This window comes from Orcinus orca, chromosome 10, assembly GCF_937001465.1.
Source record: "Orcinus orca chromosome 10, mOrcOrc1.1, whole genome shotgun sequence".
In the NCBI taxonomy this organism is placed as follows: domain Eukaryota; kingdom Metazoa; phylum Chordata; class Mammalia; order Artiodactyla; family Delphinidae; genus Orcinus; species Orcinus orca.
This window is the reverse complement of record NC_064568.1, coordinates 70,863,680-70,887,724: the sequence shown is the minus strand read 5'-3', so window position 1 is coordinate 70,887,724 and position 24,045 is coordinate 70,863,680. Positions and strand designations below refer to the sequence as shown.

Genomic DNA, 24,045 nt, shown 5'->3' with positions numbered 1-24,045 from the left:
ACCACTTTAGATACCTCATATAAGTGGAAGCATGCGGTATTTGTCTTTTTTGTAACTAGATTATTTCATTTAGTGTTATGTCCTCAAGGTTCATCCATGTTGTAGCATATGACAGGCTTTCCTTCTCTTTTAAGGCCGAATAATATTCCATTATATGTGTATACCATTTTCATTACTTTTTTTTTTTTACTGCAACTATATGGCTCTGAGATTTCATTTTGCACAGTGATTTTATTTTATTTTATTTTTCCTGGTATAAAACATGAAGGTAACCTTATCACATACCTTGAATTTACTGCTCAGAAACCTTTCTAATTGAATTAGCAGAGGATTTGTAGACATGAAAATTTAACAGATACTTTCCCCAGGTTTCCAAATGATCCATTAGAAACAAAGCAAGTTTATAAATTAACTGATAATCTTTCGTAATGCAAGCTATTTTATAAGGCATTTAAAACTGTCTCTCTTCCAAGCAATATGAAAAGAACAAAAATGAAAATATAATCTTTTGACCTTTTGAGTTGAGAGCTATAAAGATTTCTTTTTCATTTTTTAAATTATTTTTTTAAGGAAACAAGGTTTTCAGGTGATGTTGAACCACTTTATGCTTTTAATGGCTTTTTATATGCCTCCTTAGATCAGCCATGAATTTCAGAGGGGGATTATTCCCTTTGAAATTCCTGAACAGAATACAACAGAAATAATCTTAAACAGAAGTAAAACAGTAAATGTCTCAACATTATGAAAGGATCATCAAGCCATTCATTCACCAAGAGAATAAACCATTCACCAAGAGAATAAACCCTTCACCTAATTGAACCGAGGAAGAAATGACGAAAGTGGGTAAGGATCCTTTTGAGGCCAGAGCTTGGGAGCATGGCCTTGGAGAAAATAACTCATCTGCTGTGCCCGTTTCTCACCTGGGAACCAGCTGAGTCTAGTGATGTGTTGCTACCAAGGTGAAACTCAATCATTCTTAAAGCTGATTGCCTTTCAAAAGATGGCGCTCCGGAGTGATTACCATCCATAAGCATAATAATAAAGCCATTGGAATGTATTTATTAGCCGTTTAAGAGAATACACCCCCTCCCCCAATACACCTTTTTCCTCTTCTGTCCCTGAGGCTCAAATTGTCCAGACGTTCATTTGTTTCGGTACAGTTTATATTTCCCAAAGCCCCCACTGGCTGCTGTGCAGAGAATGGGCACATCTCCTGATCTCCATCGGAAACTGTTGATCCAAAAGTGTGGATAGGGCCAGGGAGTGAGGGAAAGGGCGGAGGAGGGGAGGAGAACATTCAACGCAGAAGGAGCCAAAGGAAAGCAAGGGAGGCAGGAGCAGGGAGAACGGAGAGCTGGGTTAAGGGGGTTGGGAAAATGTGGGAAGGGAAGGAATGGGGCCACAGAAGGAGAGGGTGAGGAGAATGAACGTGACATTGAGGGGGCAAAAAGAGGAAGGGGTCAGGGAATGGAGAAGTAGGCAATGTGGAAAGATAAAGCTGAAATTATAAAAACTTCAAATAAAACCCAATTCATCCCAAAGTCTCCTGCAGTGTTTCTGTGAGACAGTGAGATTGAAATAGGAAGAGGCCCTTTATTTTCTTAGGAAAAGAACGCAGACTGGAGGTAGGAGAGGAATGGGAGAGAACTTTGCAAACAAAGAGAGCCTGTGGCCTCTCAAACTGCCCCCACCCCATGCTGGATGAACTGTTCACACCACAGTCCCTGACTTTATCCAGAGAGGGGGGTCTGGGACAGAAGCCTGGTCTCCCTACAGGCTGAGGACTGGAGAGTCACAGTGCAGAGTTGTAGGAGGTGGGCAGGGGTTAAGGAAGAGGGCCCTGAAGTCTTCAGGAATGCAGAATTAGGAAACCTGGGGCTTCCCAGCTTCCTGCCCCAGGCTCCAGGGGACACACGTGGTGCCACAAAGGAGAGACAGAAACATCTACAAACCCAGATCATTCCTTCAAACCTGCATCCCTAGTCCCTGGGCTCCAGTCTGATTTGGAAATACCACAGATACCATCCCCCAGCCCCCAAGGAAGACTCCCCATCCCGCAATGGGAAAAAAAAAAGAAAAGGCCTTGGCCAGGGGTCAGTGCACAGCCCGCTGCTCTACCTGCCCACACAGAGGCACCAGGGTCAGGGCCAGCCTTTGATACGAGTGCTGGAGGGAGTGTGCCCCCTCCCCAACTTCTGGCTGTTGCTGGTTGAGAGACTTTGAACAAACTAACCCACCCAAGCTTCAGTTTCCTCACTGCAAAGTGGATGGAATGACAGGCCCTGCTTAAGATGCATGGAAAGGATGTATTGTGGCCTCAGGTTTACGAACCCTTGGCAGCAAGGTGAGTGAGAAATATCCCAGGTGAGTGTTTTTTGTTTTGTTTTATTGTTTGTGTTTTTAAGAGATAAATTTGGTTAATTTTTTAAATTCAGGTATAATTGACATATACCGTGTTCATTTCAGGTGTACAACATAATGATTTGATATTTGTATGTGTTGCAAAATGATCACCATAATAAGTCCAGTTGACAGGTGTCATACACAGTTACAAAAATTTTTTTCTTCTTGTGATGAAGACTTTTAAGATTTCCTCTCTTAGCAACTTTCAAATATGCAGTACAGTATTATTTAATTATAGTCACCATGCTGTCTGTACATTACATCCCCAGAACTTATTTATTTTATAGTTGAAAGTTTGTACTTTCTAACCCCCTACACCCAACCCTCAACCCCCATCCCTGGCAACCCCCAATCTGTTCTCTGTATTTATGAGTTTATTAGGTTTTTTTTATTTTACATATAAGTGAGATCATATGGTGTTTGTCTTCTCCGTCTGACTTATCTCACTTAGCATAATGCCCTCAAAGTCCATCCATATTGTCGCAAATGGCAAGATTTCTTTCTTTTTTTTGTATTCCTTCCTCTTTTATGTATTCAATTTTAGTATTCCATTGTATATATATACCACAATTTTTTTATCCATTCGTTCATCAGTGGACACTTTGGCTGTTTCCATGTCTTGGCTATTATAAGCCGCAATGAACATGGGGATGCATGTATGTTTTCCAGTTATTGTTTTCATTTTCTTTGGATAAATACTCAGAAATTGAATTGCTAGATCATATGGTAGTTCTATTTTTAACTTTTTGAGGAGCAGCCATACTGTCTTCCACAGTGGCTGCATCAATTTACATTCCTATCAACAGTGCACAGGGTTCCCTTTTATCCACATACTGGCCAACACTTGTTATTTGTTGTCTTTTTTTTTTTTTTTTAATTTTTTTTTTTTTTTAATTTTTAACATCTTTATTGGAGTATAATTGCTTTACAATGGTATGTTAGTTTCAGCTTCTATTTGTTGTCTTTTTGATGATAACCACTCTGACAGGTGTGAGGTGATATCTCACTGTGGTTTTGATTTGCATTTCTCTAATGATTAGTGATGTTAAGCATCTTTTCATGTACCTGTTGGCCATCTGTATGTCTTCTTTGGAACAATGTCTATTCAGATGCTCTGTCCACTTTTTAATTGAATTGTTTGTTCTTGTTGATATTGAATTGTATGAGTTCTTTATATATTTTGGATATACAAAATATCTGCAAATATCTGCAAATCAGATACATGATTTGCAAACGTTTTCTTGATTCAAACGGTTGCCTTTTCATTGTTGATGATCTCCTTTGCTGTGCAGAAACATTTTAGTTTGATGTAGTCCCACCAGTTTATTTTTGCTTTTGCTGCCTCGGCTTTTGGAGTCAGATCCAAAAAATTATGACCTGATGTCAAGGAGCTTACCACCTATGTTTTCTTCTAGGAGTTTTATGGTTTCAGGTCTTATATTCAAATCTTTAATCCATTTTGAGTTAATCTTTGTGTATGGTATAAGATAGTAGTCTAGTTTCATTCTTTTGCATGTGGCTGTCCAGTTTCCCCAACACCATTTATTGAAGAGACTATCCTTTCTCCATTGTATATCCTTGACTCCTTTATTGTAAATTAATTGACCATGTTAATTTTGTGGGCTTATTTCTGGGCTCTCTTTTCTGTTCCATTGATTCATAAGTTGCTCGTAATGCCAATACTTTACTGTTTTGATTACTATAGCTTTGTAATATTGTTTGAAATCAGGAAGTGTGTTGCTTCCAGCTTTGTTCTTCTTTCTTAAGATTGCTTTGCCTATTCTGGGTCTTTTGTGGTTACATACAAATTTTAGGATTGTTCTATTTCTGTGGAAAATGCCATTGGAATTTCAGTAAGGATTGCATTGAATCTGGAGATTGCTTTCAGTACTACGGAAATTTTAATAATATTAATTGTTCCAATCCATAAGCACAGGATATCTTTCCATTTAATTGTGTCTTCTTCAGTTCCTTTCATCAATGTCTTACAGTTTTCAGTGTACATGTCTTTCACCCTATTGGTTAAGTTTATTCCTAGGTATTTTATTCTTTTTGATGCAATAAATAGAATTGTTTTCTTTATTTCCCTTTCTGATAGTTCATTGTTAGTGTATGGGAACACAACATATTTTGTATATTGATTTTGTATCCTGAAACCTTACTAAATTTGTTAATTAGTTCTAGCAGTTTTTTGATGGAATCTTTAGGGTTTTTTATATATAAATAATATCATGTCATCTGCAAATAGTGACAATTTTACTTCTTTTTTTTCCAGCTTGGATGTCTTTTATTTCTTTTTCTTGCCTAAGTGCTCTGGCTAGGACTTCCATTGCGTGTGTGCTTTTGACAAATATGTCTTTGACAAATTCATGAATTTATTCACTCCACTGCACAGATATTTGAGTGTTTGCTATATAACAAGCACTGGGGATATGTCATCAAACAATCCAGACTCCACCCCCGAGCTGTCATCATTTTAGTGTTTTATATTAGAGGGAATTTATTGCCAGGAGGAAAATAAGACCAACAAGGGGGATAAGGAGTGTGTGTGTTTATGTGTCTGGGGCAGGGTGTTTGCAATTTTAAATATGCTTGTGAGTATGACAGACATCAAGTGTTTCTTGTAGAATTGCAGTGCGTTTGTGGGGAGGGATATGAACAGTGCTGCCTCTGACTGCTCTTTCTCAGATGTTCACCAGGGCAGGTGAGACTGGGGTGAGAGGAAGGAGTCACACCTTTGTGACTGGTTTAGTTCCTAATATCCTCTGACTTTCTCCGGTCCCTTTCTAACGTCCTTTCCCCAGTCTTACAGGAAGGTGTGTGAGGCAGAAAGACCGAGAATCAAGCTTTCTTGGCAGAAACATCAATAAATGAAAACTGGCTTATAATGAAAATAACAATAGCAATAACTTCCTGACCCCAGTCATTAGGTACACATTCATTTTAGTTAATACACCATCACTAGTAAGAAACGTGAGTCCAAGAGACCACAACGCCTCCGAGCATGCGGGGCGCGTAGCCTACCCTGGCGGCGGCCCTGGGGGAGCGAACATGGTCCGCAACTGCTTCCAGCGCGCACCTAGCGGTAACTCTGGGACCAGCCGCGGGGCCTGCACGGGGCGGGGCCTGCACGGGGGCGGGCCCTCATCGGGCCCCTCCTCCACGGGCAGAGCGCAACAGGCCCGGGTTAAAGAGGCGCGCGGAGGCGGGCGCGGCGCACACTGTTGTGGCGCGCGGAGAAGCGGCGCACGTGTCTCCGGGAGTTCGGCCTTGGGTTCACCCAGCTGCTTTAGCTCCCGCGGTCCAGGGTGCCCCCTCGGCCCCCTTGGTGTCCGCCCACCTCTGGCCCGCGTGAGGAGGTCCCGCACAGTTCCCTGCGCTCAGTGGGCCAACTTGCAGGGGCAACTGTGTCGGTGGAGCGGCGCCGGGTTGAACGGGGCACTGCGCATGCGGAGCTCCAAATTCAAACAGCTGTTTCCAGAGGCTGGAGGGCGGGTGAGACCGGGAGCCGCTGGGGTTAGCTGAGGCATTCTCATTCTCCAGGAGGTGGCCTCTCGGGAGCCATGGTGGACCGGGGCCCTCTGCTCACCTCGGCCATCATCTTCTACCTGGCCATCGGGGCGGCGATCTTCGAGGTGCTGGAGGAGCCGCATTGGAAAGAGGCCAAGAAAAACTACTATACGCAGAAACTGCATCTGCTCAAGGAGTTCCCGTGCCTGGGCCAGGAGGGCCTGGACAAGATTCTGCAGGTGAGCTGGAGGTTTAGAAGTGCTGAAGGGGAGCGCCTCGCGGCTTTGGATAACCCTCACTCCCTGTGGGTGGTCCCGGGGTGACCGGAGAGGATGTCTCCCCATGAGTCTGACTGCTGGAATCTGCCGTTCACCCGTGGGCGCAGGAGTCTCCCACGCGCGCGGAGACTTTGGAACCCAGTTTGTCCGGAGGGAAGAACTTAGGCTTGACCCCCGGGTGAACCAGGGCCCGCAGTGGCTCGGTGTGGGCGTGCGGGTACCTCCCTGGTTGGAGGAGGCTGTGGGGCGGATAAAGGCGTTTGTCTTTCCTTGGAGACGCTCCCAGAGTTCGGGAGACCCGCCGGGTGCCGCCTCCTCGCGTCTCTACCTCCCAGCTCCGGGGCCAAGTGCGGCACCCGGCCGGCTTTTTTCGGCGTTTCTTCACCAGCCCGGCGGAGTGGCGCGAGGCTCCCCCGCCCCCGCAGGGCTCGGGAGCGGGGGGGGGTCCGGGGCTCTGTCGGGCCTGAGTCCCCGGGATGCGGGCTGGTGGCTAGAATGCTGGGGACGCGCGCAGGCTTCCGGGAGAGCTTATCTCGCGGAGACATCCCCGAAGGGCTCGGAGTTCAACTTTGTGAAAGTAACAGGTTGAACAAAAGAACAACACTCGGAGAGCCCCTCTTCGGGGGACGGGGCGGGATGGGGGTGGGGCGGCGGGCAGAGAGGTTGTATAGAATGGGAGGTTGTGGGAGAGTTTCTCCTCCATGTAGGCATTGGTTCATATGCCCTATGGATGGCATTGATCTCACGTGGATAAACTGTGGGGCTTGTTTGGGGATCGAAGACTTCTACCCCAGTTTCTCGAAGGTTCTTGGCCTCAACCATTCACGCTTCTTGGCCTGCAGGGATGGCCTCCCTCCAGTGGAACGACCAGACCTGGGTAAGAGCCCGTGAAGGCTCTAGGTTGTGAGGTGGAGTAGAGATATTGTCCAAGGTGTTACATTTCTCTTGGAGTAAAAGATGCCAGAAAGGAAGTTTGATGAGAAACAATCTTTAAACTGCTGTGGCTCCCCAGCCCTTTATGGCTGTGTAGTTGTCTCTCATTTTTCTGGCCTCAACAGCCCGTATGCAAAATGGGAAGAAATGTGTAGGTATCTCGTCTGTGGTACCCCCTTTTTGTCCCCAAATCGACGGACATTCCCACAGGTGAGCATATAGGTGCCTGCTAGCAGCCGGGCAAATAAAGTCGTGTCCTCTTAGGAGCCAGTAGAAGGGGAGGTTTAGGCCAGAAGGTTGGGTGTTGGATTTTAGTGGGGACCCTCCTGTCCGGGAGCAGTTCCCAGGGCGGGGGCCGTTGGTAGGTGAGGCTGGTGGTAGTATGAGCTTCGGAAGGGAGTAGGGTGTTTTAGCTCCTGATAGCAGGAGTTCTGGGCAGCTCTGCCTTCCTTGAGATGGGTGTCTGCCCTGTGTGTGTGTGTTGGGGAGGGAGGGTCACTTTATAATTTCCCTTGAGGAAACAATTCCTCTGGAGAACGCGTTGCTGTTTACTTGGCTCCAGGGCTTTGTTTAGAGGGGGAAGAAGGCAGGCGGGGATGATAAAGAATCGAGCTGCCCTCGAAGTGTTTGCCTCTTCTCCGCTACTGCAGGGGAAGGAAGGAAAGAATTCAAGGCTGAATGTGGGAAAATAAAGTTCAAAACAGGAGGAGAAGGGAAAAGGAGGGGGGGGTCGGGGTGAGGCAGCCGGGTGCAGCTGGTGGTTATAGCTTTGGAGGTTAGGCAGCTTTCTTGAGGTGTCTTAAGCTTTCTTAAGGAGCAAGCAAGATGCCTGGTATTTTGAGGTCCTTTTAAACCCGCCAGCGATTACCCCCCAAAAGCCGGCAGGTAGCTTTAGGAAAAGGATTTGGGTATCAGGCCCGTCTGATTTGGAGGTGATTATGGACAGGCCTGTCCCCATCCCCAGCCAACCTCTCAAGCCATCTGCAACTTGGCGAATCCCCTCCCTTCATAGGAAGAACCCCAGAAATGAGAATGAACCAGTGGAAGCATTTCGCTAGCATCACTTTCAGTCTGCAGAAACCTGCCTGGCTTCGCTTGCTGATCTGGGACTTGGGGCACTGCTGCAGGCCACAGGAAATTGGTTTAAGGAAAAATGAAACTCAAAAATCTTCTTTCCCATCTGGCTGCTCCTGCATTTTCCACTGAGTTCTGTGTTTTATCAGGTTCTGAATAATCACCTTTGTAATCCTGAAGAAAGTCCCTCAGTTGGGAATTCCTGGGGTAGGGGCCCACCCCCCCTCCCCGGGAAAGGCTGTTGGGAGGGGGTGGGGTGCAGCCTGGGTTGGGGTTTTTCTTAGAGTGGAAATTGTGTATGTACTTTCAAAGGCGTGAGAAAGGGAGTTAAGGCACCTTTCTTTAGATCTTTGGAAATAGTCCCTGAGTTGTCAGGTGCTTCCTCCCTGTTCATGCTGTGGTTGAACTGAGGCGGAGGCTGACTTTCAAAGGCTCAGCGCCCCATTGGCCTCGGACCACGTGGCCGCCCCTTCTTCCTGCCCTCAGAACCATCCTGAACCCTTTTGCTCTCAAGCCTGCTCCTGCAGGTGCTGGTGACCCGCTCCCCCAGCCTCCTCCTAAATTGCAGAGGCCCCCACAAGGGGATTTGGCATTGACCAAGCGCCTAGCGTGTTGGGCGCTGTAGGCGGTCATCGGCATTTTATGAGAGGGCGCAGGCTGGTTTTGCCATCCGGCTTGGCCATTTACCCATCAGACCATTTAACTTTGCGTCTCTTTCCTCATATGCAAAATGGGGGTCTGGTGAGGGTCAAGTGATGTGGAAGCGTTAGGCGTTGGGTGTGTATAGGTGAAACTGAGGAGTGCCAGCCTCCCTCGCTGCACACATTGAGGACACGTTGACTAGGGCAACTTGCTAGGTGCTTTATTAGTCGGGTACTCTTTACAGCACCCTTAGGTGTTCAGATAAGGAAACTGAAGCCCAGGGGAGTTACCAGGAGGGCACAGGCTGGGGTGGGACCCAGGCAGTCCGCCTCCAGAGCCTGCTTCTCGTACACCCTTGCCCTCCCCCTTAGGCATATGAAGCTGTTGAATGGTGCGTCTGTCAGTGAGCTTAGTAAATTGGTTCAGCTGGACTCTCTGGTCTGCTGGGAAATTCTATTTTCTCTTTCCCCTAGAACAGGCATGGGCACGCAGGTGTCTCCTGTGTTGTGCCTGGCTGAGCCACACCTCCTCCCTTACTGAAATAAGCAGCAGTCCACCCCACCCCACTTCTCCTTTGGGGGTGCGGTAGCGGTCGCCCCAAGCCCTGCCTTTCGCTGGCACACCCCATCCCTCATTGGGTTTTCTTAAACTGCGCATGTAGCTGTCCTGTTCCCGGACGCCTCTTCGATCCTGCTGGCCTCTAACCCACATTGTCCTATTCTGAGGTTTTCCGTGTGTGCCAGACCTCTCTCCTTTTATTTTCTGGGCCCTTCGTACTCCCCTACACATGTTCCAGTCCATAGTAATAAGGCTAATTCCAATTTTGAGGTTCTGACATCCTGTTATTAACGCCAATCCTCCTCCTAAAACTTAAAGAAATATAACTATGGATCATGTAGTTAAATTACATCTGACCAAAATGCTCATACGGGGCACATGACTTGAATTTTGGGGGGAACCGAGGGTTAACATGAAAACCTCTTTTGTTTCAAACCTTGCTGGAAATTGGAAAGCGCGCTGGTTCACTTAACTGCCTTTGTATGTAAAGGGAACACAATAGATCTTTTGATTATCCAGAATCACGGAGGCCTCTGGGTCATTCATTCGAAATGGAACTCTCACTGTCTAAGACTGCAGAAATGGAAAGTGGAGAAGGTGGGTTTTTGAAAGGAAATAGAAGAAAGAGGTTCCTTCCTAAAGGCTCATTTTCTTATTTATGTTCCGCTCAAAGTTGAGGGCAGTCAAAACAAAAAAATTCTCCAATCGATAAATCTGCTCTAGTTAACTACTCTGGTTAGTTTTAACAGTTAAGGTGAATTTTTATTGAATCGTTTTGAGAGTTTTACTAGAGCCCTTAGGATGATTACAGATGGCACAGTAATAGAGGCTTATTGAGGGCAGAGATTAGCAAGTGTTGAAATGTTCTAGTGGGGGCGGGGGGAGTCCTATAGGAGGGGGTGTAGGGGAGGTGATGACTGCTGCTTCTAAGTATTTTCCTCAGGTTTTGCTCTATTTATAGTCTGGCATTTAAAAGAAACACAATCCTCTGGTTTTGGATGCTGTGCTTGGCTGGCTGTGACCCCAGGTCAAGAGCTTTCATCTTGAACTTGGTTGTTTGCTGTTAGGTTGGCCTCAGCCTCTGAACTCTTTATGTCTGTGGGGTGGGGGGAGTGGGGGGCAGGGAAGTACCAGGCTTTGGGGAACGGGGAAGCCGGACTGCTGAGACAGAACCCCCAAGAGAGTCTTTGTACAAATTGAGATGCTAGATCTTAGTGGTACCTCAGGAACCACTTGACTGGCCTGAACTGGGGTGATAGAGAGAGGTCAGATGAGGTAGGCGTGTGCAATAGGTTCACCTCCTGGTGTTCCTTTTGGGGAGCGGAGAAGGTAGAGGTGAATCCCCTTGGAGATTTTGCTGAGAGTCCCTCTGAACCCCTGGAATAAGTGGAGGAGCCCTGACCTGTCGATCCTCCCCACAAGGGTGGGTTGACATGGATAAAAGGACACCCTGCCCTCCGCAGGATCTTTGTTCACGTGCCACTCACCTCGCTACTGCAGGCCCCTTCCTGTTGCTGAAAGAGTCACCCTCCAGGCACTGGGTCATGCCGTCATATCACCCTCACGGGTTGCTTAGAACAGTGCTTGGCACATAGCAAGGCTCATCACGCGTTAGCTGCTGCTGCCACTCACCTCCTAGATGCCCCTACTGTGTGATGGGGCCATCCACGCACAAGTGTGGTGAGCATAGAGTCAGGAAGACCTTAGTGCGGGAGAAAGGTCAACTGACTTTTTTTTTTAATTATAGTGAAAAATACATAACAAAGTTTACCTCCTTCACCTTTTCTGAGTGCTGTTCAGTAGTGGTACGTATATTCACATTATTGTGAAGCAGATCTCCACAATTTTTTCAACTTGCAAAACTGAAACTCTAGACCTGTTAAACAACTCCCCTTTCCCCCTCTCCCCAGGCCCTGGTAACTACCATTCTACTTTCTGTTTCTGTGAAGCTGACTACTTCAGGTATCTTATAAGTGGAATCGTATAGTATTTGTCTTTTTGTGTAAAATGGTGCATCCACCAAAGAAGACCATACAGAGGTTCCTTAAAAAAATTAAAAATAGAACCACCATATGATCCGGCAGCTCCACGTCTAGGTATAGATCAACCACCTTTTTAAAAAGCTGGAGAGAGAAGGGAGGATAGGAGGGTGGCTCTTTCTTCACCGCAGCCCGCAGGGAGGTGTAAAACTGCACGATGGTCCTGTATTGCAGCCAGGGGGCAGAGGGGTGAGGGCCAGATGACGAAGCTCTCTGGGTTTAGCCAAAGAATTTGAACTCACCAAATTTTTGCAATTTTCAAGTAGGGGAGTGAACAGCATTTCAGAAAGTTTCCTCTTCCTTCACAGCTGTTTGCTGCAACTTAAAAGAAGTAGAGTATTCTACTCTAAATTATCGGCTGTTTCTGTGGGCTGATCGTTTCACCCTATGGGTGTTCTGATAAGGATGCCTCCTCCCTTTCTCCTTCCAATGTGTTGGAGTGTGGGTCTTTCCCCAAAAGCCCACAGAGCTCACAGCACCTCCCCCAAAAGAGCCCACCCGCACTCCCTCACACCCAGCTTGCAGTTAGGGTCCCTCTGTCTTCCTTCCATGAACCCCTTGGGAGGTCCAGGTCTGGGTCCCCTCCATTTGATGACCTCCCCAGATTATACCTTCTTTGCTTCTGTAGGTAACAGTGCGGGCAGTGTGCTCCAGCTCTGTACAGCTCTGCCTGAGGCATCTCGGCTTTTTGTGAGCAGTTAATCTGGCCCCCAAACCTCAGAGACCTGGGCAAAGTTAGGGGATCACAGAGGGGTCCCTCCCTGCCAGCTGTCCCTTCTGTGTGCACTGAAGCCTCAGAAACCAGGTGGGGCTTTAGCCCTCGGGAGCTCAATCTAGTTGGGGAGAGAAACAGGGCCACAGTGGTGAAATGAGGAAAAATGTAGTCCTGGTGCCCAGTGATGGGTTGCATATGGTGAGGCTGGAGAGATGGACGAGGGTCAGAGGGCCTCAGAGGATTCGGTTCCTGTTTCCTGAGGCCTGTAGAACCCTGTGGCCTGTGGGGGCATCTGGCTCTGAACAAAACATAGCCCCTGCCCTCAGAGAGCCCCTACTCTAGAGAAAGACAGGTGAGGAGCTTGTTACCTGACATTGGCAGGTACACCTGGAGCTTCCAAGCATATACTGTTGAGAGATTAATTTCTGCTCTCGAGCTTAAAGAAGGGGGAATTTGAGGCAGCCAGGAGGGATGGGTGGTGTGAGCTGCAGCCCCTGGGAGCTCTCTGCTGCGTACCTCCCATGTGCCAGGCTGGTTCTTTACCTGTTGAACCTGTCCTGTGGGTGAGGTGTTACTTCTCTGCCCATTGTCTAGGAAACGGAGGCCAAGGAGTTTGCCCAGGGCTACATGGCTAGCCAGAGGCTAAAATTCACCCTTCCTTGCTGACTGCAGAGCCTTGGGGCCTGACCAGGAGTGGAGGTAGAGCCAGGAGGTAGAAGTGATGGGAGTGGGCAGGGATTGGGGGCCGGAGGTGGGGGTGATTCCAGCTAACGGTTACTGAGCACTTGCTTCACCACAGGCAGTGGGAACTGTTTATGTGCATCGTCTCATAATCCTCACAGCAACCCTTTGCTGGAGGTACTCTTACCAGCACCACCTCAGGGCAGGAGCAACAGAATGGATAGTTCGAGTTCACTCATTTGCCCGAGGCTGTACAGCTAGGAAGTGGAAGAATGTGGATTTGAACCCAGAGCCCACACTCTGAACCATTCTGCTCGATGTGAGCCAGAAAGGTGGCGAAAACAAGCAGCAAAGGCCTAGAGGTGGGAAAATGGTGTCTTCAGAGCCTTAGGGTGCATCGGGTGGTTCTCTGTGTGGCTGGCTGATTACTTAGCCTTGGGGCCTTGAGCAAGTCAGTCTCCTAGTCTGTGAAATGGGACAATAGTTCAGTATTGCCCTCATGCCTGCAGAATCCACATTTGACTGAGTGCCTGACACGTGCAACTGGTGATTTGCTATGTGTTAGCTGTTCTCTGACACCCCGTCTCTCTAGGGTCGGGGGTGGGGTGGTGCTGTTCCTGACGCCCAGTTCAAGCCCCACATGGAGACTCAGATGGAGACACAGATGATAAAACCCACCAAAACTCCTGGTGGAGTCCCCACCATTTTCCATTTCCTGCACATTCACCCAGCCCCTCCCTCAGTGGAAGGTGTATTTCCTCTTCCCTTCCAGCAGAGCCCTGCTCCCTCCTCTGCAGAAAGGGGACCAGGCTTTCTCTGCACAGTCCTGGCTTATCCCAGGCGTTTGTTAAAACTCTTCCCTTCCAGAGGATTCCTGGGTCCAGGTGGCCTCATGGGTACCATCCCCGGAGGGTGGTCACACAGGATGTGGGGTCAGAGTTGTGCTCTCCCTGGGGCCAGACACCACCCATCTCCCCTCTCAATAGGCCCTTGCTGGCCAGGTCCCTTGGATTGCCTTTGAAGTGTCCATTCTGTTTTTCCCCTCCTAGCTAAATATTTGGGTTTCCTGCCGAACTATTTAGGCAGTATTGTGTACTTCTGGCTGTTGTCACCTCCCATGGCCACTGTAATCTGGCTAAGGTTGCCTAGCTGACACCTCCCATTAGGGAGAGCCTTGCCCCCAGGCTAGGCTAGAAGCTGTGTGGGGAGGGGCTCACCTGGGGGGCAGGGCCAGTTTGGCTGTTCCTGTAGACTGGTGGCGGGCCCTGTGGGCTGCCAGGGGTATTGTAGGCCACAGCAGCTGAGGAGGACACAGCGGAGCCCCTCCCTTTGTCTGTGTGACCAGTGCTTGGGGCTGGAGCTGGGGCCGGGAAACCCTTATCTGAACCACTGTGCAGGGAAAAGCTGATTCTAACACGGATTCTGATTCTCCCCACAGTACTGGTTTGTGCTGTGTGACCCTGGTCAGACTTCACCTCTCTGGACTCTGCTTCTTGGGAGTAAGTTCAGCCTTTCATTCAAGAAGGCTTGGAGAGCCTGTTAAATTAGGCCCAGCTAGACTGCAGGAGCCCTGTGTGGGCAGCGCCATGTCTCCCTACCCAGTTCCTAGCTCAGTAAGTGACTGGCTCAGAATGTGTCTGTTGGGCCCCCGGGTGCCCAGTGGTGTGCCTGGCTCGGACGGGGAGGCCAAGATTCATGTGGACCTTGGGGTTGGAGTCTAGTCTAGTCATGAGGGGCCCAGCCTCCTGCCAGGTCAAGGTGGTTACCTGGGTGAATTGAGCCAGGCCGGGCTCTGGCCCCAGAGAACAGAAGGGGGGCGGCTTTATCAAAATTTACGCCCATTTCCTCCTTCTAGCCTTCCAGCCTCACGAGGCGGTGCCAAGTTGCCTGGTGGTCAGCCACAGGCTTTAAACTCACACCGCCTTTGCAAGCTGCGCCCTGAGCCCCTGGCTTCATCAGAAAGTAGGAGTGATGGTATCTGTCTCTCGGGGCGTGAAGACCACAGGAGAACACAAGAGGAAGGCGCGCTATGAGTTCACCTTTAAGACCAGCTCAAGGTTATCTTCTCCCTTTTGAGGGACTTTACAGAGCAAACAGCTCTGCGTCTCTGGGTCTGTTCATCTCCAGGAGTCCCCTTACGCCTTTCCCGTGGGATGAACAAGGCCTGTCTGCGTGAGCCCGCCTAGCAGGCCTGTCCTCCCCAGGGTAGGTGGTTTCTGCTTTCAAGGAACTTGAGAAAGAGCAGAGACCCAGTCCTTTGTGCAGATATTTACCAGGCACATACCATGTGCCCAGGCCTGTTTTGAGACCTGCTGTGAAGGGGATGAGCCGTCCCTGCCTGTCAGGGAATGTCCTCAGACCACGTACCGCAGAAACCACGAGGGCACGAGGGGTGGGGGGTGGGGGGGCGGAGCAGGGGGAAGGCCAGGCCGTTTGTAGGGGAGAAGGGTGTGTTCCTATAGCCCTTGGGCATGACTGCAGCCTGCAGGCATTAGGCCTTTTCTACCCCATGGCGCACCCCTTGGGGCAGAGCTGACTAGGGACGTTGGCACCAGGGGATGGAGCAGAAGTGTTGCCTGCAGCACCTGGGTGACCTCTAAGGGGCATGCAGATACCCAGGCTTTGCACCCTCCTCACATCCCCACCCTTGGCCTTACCATGGGGCTCTGCAGACCTACTCACCTAAAGTGCCTTCCTGTGCCCTCTGTGAGGTCTGGCAGTGAAATGTCATCCCTTTCGCTATATGGGAAAACTGAGTCCTGGTGAGAAGCTGGGACAGTCCGTCTCTAGAGCCAAGCTTGGGTTAAACTAGCTGTGCCTGCCCAGGTCCAGAGCCTTTCTTCGCCAAGCCAAGTTTGTTACCCCACCTCTAATCCCCTTTTGAACAGCCTTTAAATCAAAATCTTGATGTGTGTTAGGGTGCAGAGCACTTACTTCACTTACACTAAACTGGCCTGATTTCCTAAATTGCCCCAGCACACCCTTTCCTTGAGTGCCAGCTTTCCTACGCACTAGTGAGTTTTTCTGAAATAAGAGGCAAAGGTTGAAGTTGTCGTCAACCATAGGCTCAGAAAAAAGGAGTTTTTCTAGGCCCTTCAGAGCCTGGGGCAGAAGTAGTCTGATGTCTCCCCGGGGAGTTTCCCCATCACAGGACCCTGCTCCCCAAGTGTCTGAGCCCAGGGAGCTGTTGTTGGCTGGTTTCTTGGAGGCTGGCAGGGATGGGGGAGGAGGGTCAGGCTCTGGGTGCCACTCCTGGCAGCACATCATAAAATGGGAGGCTGAAGGGAGCTTCGTGGTTATCCAACTAGCCTCCCTTTAGAGCCCTGAAGCCAAGGCCTAGACCTCGGGGGGTTATGTAACTTTTCCAAGGTAACTGTGCTCACCAGGGCGGGGCAAGTACAATAAAGGAGTAGGTAGAGCTAAGTGGGGCAGTTAGGGAAGGCTTCCTGGAAGCAGAGGCCACAGGAGGTGAAAGGTAGTCAATTACTGCCATGGCAGTCAGGGCTCCTGATAGAGTGAGATTGGAACGCTTGACTCAGAAAACCCTCTGTGGCTTCTCCCCCAGACTCAGAGCCAAAGTCCTTGCAGCAGCCCAAGTGATTTGGACTCTGTTCCCTGTGTGGTCTTGCCTCTGTCTGGAGCCCTACCCTTGATCCCAGCTACAGACAGGAGGCCATGCCCTGAGGGTGGGGAGGCATTCTGAAACCCTGCACACTCACAGCACGTTTCAACTTTTACCAAGAACTCAGGTCTATGTCCACTGATAACATAAGTCACCCTGCAGGTGGAGCGGAGGGAGGTGTTCCAGCAGTCAGACCACAGCAGTGACTGCAGCTGGCACCTGGTGAAGGAAAGGCAGGTGGGGGCCATCCCACACCCTGGGGACTCCCAGCAGTGGGACCATAGACAACGTGGAAACTCATTTTGCAGATAAGGCAACTGAGGCGGATAAGTTATTCAAGGTCACACAGCTAGTTAGTGGCCTGGACCCAGGCCTTCTGGGTCCAGAGCCAGAGCCCTGCCCCACTTAGACCCCGTGGTGTCCTAAATCAGCGTTCCCCTGTGCTGGGCCACCAGCCCCTCCTAGAGACTGAGTTTTCTCCTTGGGCCCTGTTGGCTCCAGCTCCCCGGAAGCGGGCTGTGCATGCTTACTGACCCTTCGCTGAGAACTGCTCTCTTCAGCCTTTGTGGGTTCTGACACTGGTCACTGTTCTGACCGCGTTGACCATATATAGGTTTGTTTGCTCTTCTCAGTGTGAAAAGTTTTAAAGCGGGACAAACCTGCGTTAGCTAAGGAGGTGCCGCAGCTCAGGGCGGAGGCCATCAGCTCCATCCCTGCCCTCCAGCCTGTTCCCCTGGCATCCTTACGGACCTGTCAGGCTCTGACCCTTCACTGCAAGGTTTGTGGGTCAGGGGACCCGGAGACCGAGCTCTCGAGAAAGAATCAAAGACCTGGAGTAGTGAGGTGCGGTTTAGTTTGCCTCTCGGCTATAGGGTTTCTGTCTGAGTCCACACATTACCTGCTACCGCCCCAGCAGCTAAACCCACACTCGCGACACGTCCCTGACTTGGCTTCCCCAGGGCTAAGCCCTAGCAGCGCTGCGGTCTGCACCTTGGGAGGAAACAGCTTTCGTCTTGCCTTTCTCCTGGGGTGTAAGCGCTGCTCAGATCTGCCTGCGTGACTGGGGACAGACTGGCCATTTTGCAGCCTGCTGAGGACCCCGGGGCAGGCCCTTCACGGACTTGAATGTTGATTTTTGGCTTGGGTGCTCCTCGAGTCTGATGCAAGGTTCTTGCTCCTCCCATGCCCCCGGGTACAGGATGGTACCTGTTCAGACCCACTGGAGGAGAAAGAGCGGCAGCCCCATCCCCTCCCCATAGCTCCTGTTCAAATAAAACTCTTGCCTCCCGGGTCGAGGAATGCATCCTGACAGTGTTGGCTTTGGAAGGGTGCCCTCCCCTCCTCAGCATCCCGCCCCCTTTGGAGCAGCGGGTGGAAGGGCTGCCTCTGGCTGAGGGATAGTGCTGAGTGGGCTGAGCAGAGCGCGCTGATGCGGTAATGTCTTGTCAGCACCCCCCAGGGAGCAGGAAAAGGGAGGGTGTCCTGACTATCAGCTTTTCAACACCCCATCCCCCAGACTCCAGCCGCAGCCCTGAGATCTACTGATGAGTGGCCCAGGGACTGGGGATTGCAAGACAGAGCCAGGTCCTGGGCCTGGCTCAGCTGACTTGCTGTGTGACTGGGCCAGGTCACTGCCCCTCTCTGAGCCAGGGACTTGTTCACTAAGGCCAGTTAGACTCTTAGCGCCAGCTGTATGCCCAGTGCTGGTTCAAGGTGGTGGGAATTATGAGACATTATCCTTATCTTTGAGGTTGGGGCCGGGCCCTGTGGTGTATATGAAGGATTATTAAATAGGGGTGCAGCATGTTGTAGGGGACTCGTGTGCTCCAAGGTAGAAACGTTGCCACGGGCTGGGGCCGCCAGGGAAGGCTCCCCTGACCCTGGAGTTGGCCTTCTTTTGAGCCCCATCATTCTCTGGGCACCTCCTTCTCCCCCACGTCAGAGCACATTGCACTGGGGGTTGTGCCTTGTCTGCACTCCTTCCCCCTCCCATGAGGCCCTCGACTGCCCCATTGGATCCCAAACCTCACACTGTGTACGAGGGTAATGATTAATGAACATCCCAACCGTGAAGCTGTGTCTCTCCTTTGGCCTCTGTCCCATCAGCCCCCAAAACCCAAAGGCAGGACTACCAGCGCCCACCTCCAATCCGGAAAACTCCTGCCCCGGGCCCTTCCCATGGGGACCTTGCCTGGCCAGATTCTACCCCAACCCAGCAAGCACTCTGGGACGGCCCCCCACCCTGCTGCCCGTCACGTGCACGGGGCACATGAGTGGGGACGCTCTGCCCTCTGTTGGGACAGGTCGATAGGTTGCCTGGGGAGGTGCGTCAGCATCCCCCCTACCCTCCCACACCCCTGCCCCGGGCGTGCACCTGTCTGGACCCAGGGCTGGCTCCCCAGGGCTGGGGCAAGGCAACTTCTGAGTCATGAGGGGACACTTTTGAGTCCTGCTCTAGGAAGTTTCTGTCTCCACGATGCCAGGGCTTCAGAGTTTGTAGGTCTCAGTCTTGGCACGCCCTCTCTCTTTGGAATGCCCCAGGGCTGAGGGCTGCCTGTGGCCAGACGCCCCATCTCTTCCACCAGCTCTGTGTTGGGGTCACTGTGTACGTGTCTTAAAATTTTCGCTTGCCAAAGCCGGTTTCCATCTGTGTACACACTCCACTCCCAGCCACCACTGCACTGCACACAGGTTGATCCCTGCTTATTGAGTGACCTGGTAGGCTCTGGCCTGTGGAGTAGGAGACCCTCAGACAGACCAGCAGGGGCACCTGCTGGGGCCCTGGGGCAGGGGTGGGTTTCCAGGGCTTCGATTTGGTGTTCTCAGTGGGGCTGAGCTATGAGCCAGACTTCAAGTGAGACAAAAACAAGACGGGGGTGAGGGCAGCGGGAGACTCTGGTTTCATGCATGGTGCTGTGTTAGCGTTGAATAATTGAAACTCGACGTGAAAACAGAAGGCGGGAAGCAGGGTTATCTATGCCTTTTCTTTCTCTGCTTCCCTAGTTTTCCGAAATGCTGTTGTATTGCTTTTAAAGCAAAGAAATCGAATTTTCTGAAAGGGTAAGATGCATGCATATAGCGTCAGCCACTTCTACACTGGCTGTTTTTAATGTGCGAGTACACAAAGCACAAATAAACGTGGTTCTCACGGCGCATACTCCGAAAACTAGTGTCACTTCTGAAATTGCTAAACAACATGTTATTTTTCAGTTTAGCTGCCAGAGGGGTGGCTTCCTGGGCAGCAGTGCTGTTGAGCACTTTTGAGGGGAAGGGTCTCAAAGACGGGGGAAACCAGGTGGGCTTTCGGTCTGCAGACCAAGAAGTTTGAGATTGGACACGATCTGATGGTCACCAAGGAGAGAGTGTGGTTCCCCAGGAGAGGCCTGGCAGAGCTGGGGGAGTCCCAGGGGCTGTCCCCAGTGTTGGGGTCAGGGTCCCCTACAAGGGAGGGGATCCTCCAGAGGCCCACGGACAAGTATTGTCTTAGCCTCTGTGTCTATCCAGCTCTTCCGACTCCTGTGGGGGCCCAGGAAGACTTTGCCCTCCTTGCCTTTTAGACTGACAAAAGACACAAGCACAGGAAAGATTTGGGACAGCCCAGGACCATGCGTGTAATTCAGAGCCCAGAGCATGCTGCAGACCACGGCCAAGGCTTGGGTGAATCCAGGGGTCCAGGGTAAGGCAGACCCTGCCTAGGTAGGATGTGTTGTGTTTGACTGCATCAGTACGGTAATTACCACCCACAGGTCCCTAATTAATTTAATTTTAACATGATATTACTAACTATTGTGGCTGTTTAATTTTTAATTAAAATTCATAAAGTTTGAATTTAGTTCCTCCATCACACGGGCCACAGTCCAGGGGCCCAGTAGCCACATGGGACTGCTCAGATAGTGTCCCATCAGCACAGAGAGTTCTCTTGGGCAGTGCTAGAGTGCTGATGGAACCTGTCGAGGTTCCTGAGGGCACACTGGCTTCTCTTGGTGCTCTGGGGTGGATGAGGTCAGAGCTGGCCGGCAGCCTTGGAGTGGGGAGGGTGACGTGCCAAGAACCTGAAGGGGGGGTTGCCCCGTCCCACCCCCCGGGAAACTTGCAGGCTCCTCTGAGGTGAGCATCCCCACCGGTCTGGTTCACAGACAGTGCGGGTTGGCCAGGGTCTGCTGACTGCCCTGCCCGCTGTGTCCCGTCAGGCTTAGATGAGTGTGTATTGAGCAGGGACAGTCCTGGCCTTGCCTTGCCTTGTCTGCTGTTTCTTGTGCTGTCTTCCTCTGTCGTTGTAACTCCTCCCATCTGCCTGTCTGTCTCTTGGTAGACCCAAGGCCCTCCTGGGCAGGGCCTGTGTCTTGCTCTTCCCTTATTTTGCCCACATCAGGGCACAGGGCCGGTGCTCGGCAAATCCTTAAGGAATCAATCGACCTGACTTCGAGCTGCGTAACGTGAGAAAAGCTTGCCCAGGACCCTGGTCGCATCTTTCCTTGGGTTAACTTAGGTTGGTAGATCTGTACAGGGGTGTTGGGGGCTGGTATCTGGCCTGATGTGGCATGTGTATCCGGCAGGAATGGCTCCAAAGAGGGGAATGCCCAGAGCCTCGACGTGGGAGGGAAGGTGAAGGGAACCCTGTTCCCATCTTGTCCTCTTGTCCCCCTGCTCTTCCTGGGAGGTAACCCATGGGGCAGAGGGCAGGCCATATCCTGGAAGCCCACTGCTAGATCTTTGGTTTAGCCCACAGTAGCCCAGGCCAGGTGGCCATCTTCAGCAGATGCGAGGGCAAATGGACCTCCCTAGACAAGCCTGAGAAGTGGCCACTCCAGCTGCCGCTCAAAGTGTTTCGTGGGAAACTGGGTTCTGCAGGGGGACAGGATGCAGCCACTTGAAGAGCGGGTCTCGCTCCCCTGCTGACCCTTGCGTGACTTAGAAATCTGGTGGCATTTGCTTTCCTGTCTCTGAGCCTCTGCTGTCCGTGCACAATGCGCCGGGAGGCTGGGGGAAAGCCTACCCCCAACGGCAGTGGGTGTTTAGAAACGAGAAGTTCAAAGTCAGGGGCATCTCTAGCTTTGCTGGTGCACCTACTTCACGCTCTTCACGTTCACATCTGCTGAGCCTTTGGACCCATGGCCCTGTGAATTGGTGGGGAGACAGCATTACTCCCGTTTGATCAGTAATGAAACTGAGGTCATGACTTGCAGGGCTGAGGAATAGCTAACGCTGTGCAGGCGTGGGTGTCAAATGTTGCTGCGTGCTCCTAGGAAGGTTGAGGGCTGCCAGAGCCTGGGTGGGTGTCAGGGGGCTCAGCAGCCTTAGAAAATGCTCTTGTGTAAAATTGCAGCCCGGCTGAAGGGGAGTGAGAGAATGTGTGTGTTGAAGGCCTGGTCCCGGTCCTTTCTGCCTCCCGTGTTTCACAACGGGGCTGCCTCAGAGTCAGGACTCTCCTGACGCGCCATCGGGAGAGTTTCCATTTCCTGTGGCCCAGCCCGTCCCTGGTCCTGGGCCCCAGGTTGGAGGATGGGAGGTTTTCCTAACCACCCCCCACCCCAGCTCCCCTCACCTCAGCCCAGCCTCTCTGTGCGAGGAGGGCTCGCTGTACTTTTCCATACCTTCAGCACAAAACGGCTCTCTGTTGCTTCACCCTGGTTATGCCCCAGTCAGCTGGGGATGGGAGGTGGGTGGGGGACTGTCCCCGCAGGGTGGAAAAGCTGAGGCGGCTGTGCCTTTGTGCTTTTGTGGCAGCAAAGGCAGGGGAGGCGGGTGGGGGGCACCGGTTGCATGGATCAGGCTCTGTTCCTTTCCCACTGTATTTGGGGATCCCCTTTGTATCTCATCCCTGTGATCTCCAGGTGGGGGCCTTGGTGGCCGGAGCCCCTGGTGCAGCTGGTGTGGTGAGAGATCTGTGTCCGGCTGTCTGGGGCTTGGGGAGTCTTCACTTTAGGGCACAACCCCCCCTTGCCTCCGGCCTCGCGATGTTCAAAGTTGTCAGCATCGTGGTCTGTCTTTGCTCTTGTCTCTAGTTGTGACTCAGTCTTCCAGCGGTGAGATTTGATCTGGGATTTGATCTGCCATTGAGGCAGAAGGCTCCCCACCCTGCAAAGAGTACAATCCACCCCAAAATGCCTGTGCCGTTTCGCGGGTCGTTTCTTGTACAATTTATTCCAGAGACGATGGAGACCAGCTGTTGTCCGTCTCCAGCTGGAGGCTGAACCAAAGGAAATGGGCTTGGACTGCAGCCGGGGGGATTTAGGTTAGAGTCAGACAATAAGGAAGGGTTTTGTGACAGGTGGTTGGCCCTCAGGAGGGTCTGCAGGGGGCTTCGTGGAGAGGCATGGGGGTTGGGTCATGCTTGGAGGCAGCAGGGCCAGGTTTGGGGGGAAAGCGGTGGTTTGTAATAAACAGGCCTGGAGGGTTACTTCATAGGCATGGTGAGACTCCGCTGCCACCTCTCATGCGGGATTAACACCAGCGCCTAGTATCCCCCGGCCTGTTTTCTTTTCTTTTCTTTCTTTCTTTCTTTTTTTTTCCCATTAGTGAAGAGATTTACAGTTTAACCATCTGGTCGTCTTAAACAAATTATAATAAATGGGTAGACTTAATAATCCCTTATCATCAGAACCCTAGCCTTCAAGGATGGGCAGTTACTTATTACCCGGAGCTGCCAGCCGCAGGTGAAGGGAGAGGGGAAGGAGCAGATGGAGGGGTCCCTTTTTTGGGCCCCTGGGTGGAGACAGTTTGACGGTGGTCTGGGGTGCTGTCCTCTGCTGGGTAAGAGGTGAGGGTGTTGGCCACATCCTTCTCCCAAGGGCGTGGGTGTACCCGGATGGGATGAATGTGGTGAGGCTGCGGGCAGCTTTCATCCCGTGGAGGGGGAATCTGGGGGTGTCAGTTGCTGGAGAGCCTTGTCCTCAGGAACCCAGCAAGGGGGCCCAGGGGAGGCGTCTGTGTCCAGAGGAACAGGGCTGGCAGCTCCCAGGGCTCGGGAGAGCTTTATGGAACAGAGCATCATTTTCCCTCTGCTGGAGAAGCCACGAAGCAGCGGCATGCATGGGGCCCGGGGTGTGGCCCTCAACCCTGACACCCATCCTGGGCACCCCCTCTCACCGCCTGCCGGCCTCCTTCCTCAGGAATCCTGATGGTTCCAAAGTCTGCCGTGCAGCTGACTCACCAGGGCTAGGACCTCTGGGGGCTCTGGCCTGGCAGACAGGTAGGGTGGGGTGAGGTGAGGAAAAGGCACTGGGCAGAGAAACACAAAGCCATCACCCCGGGTGGCCACACCTGCCAGGACTGCCCACCTCATCCAGCCAGAACCCATGTTAAATACAGCACCAGCACCCATCTCCGCCCATCTTCATGCCCTGGAAGTGTGGTTGTGGAAGGCATACATCTCGGAGATTGAGTCGTCATTTGGCAAATATCGAGTACCTACTGGTGCCAGGTTCTGTTCTGGGAATGAGGGATGAGTGAAATCTCTGTCTTCAGAGCCCGTAGTCTCTTCGGGGGAGATAAATAGTAGGCCAGATAGCAGATACCTGATAGAATGTCATGGGGCGATAAGTACCGTCCCAAGCCCTGATCTTCCAGGTGGTGGTCGCCAGGAAGGAG

At 51.4% G+C, this 24,045-nt stretch overlaps 1 protein-coding gene across 1 annotated transcript in view; it reads left to right on the top strand.

Annotated features, from left to right (window-relative positions):
- Positions 1-5,592: 5,592 nt before the first annotated feature.
- Positions 5,593-24,045, top strand: part of KCNK5 (potassium two pore domain channel subfamily K member 5) — a 36,491-nt gene continuing 18,038 nt past the window's right edge. The window contains exon 1 of the mRNA XM_004267643.4: positions 5,593-6,152. Coding sequence (XP_004267691.1) covers positions 5,967-6,152 — 186 coding nt within the window. The 5' untranslated portion in view covers positions 5,593-5,966. The remainder of the gene's footprint in view (positions 6,153-24,045) is intronic.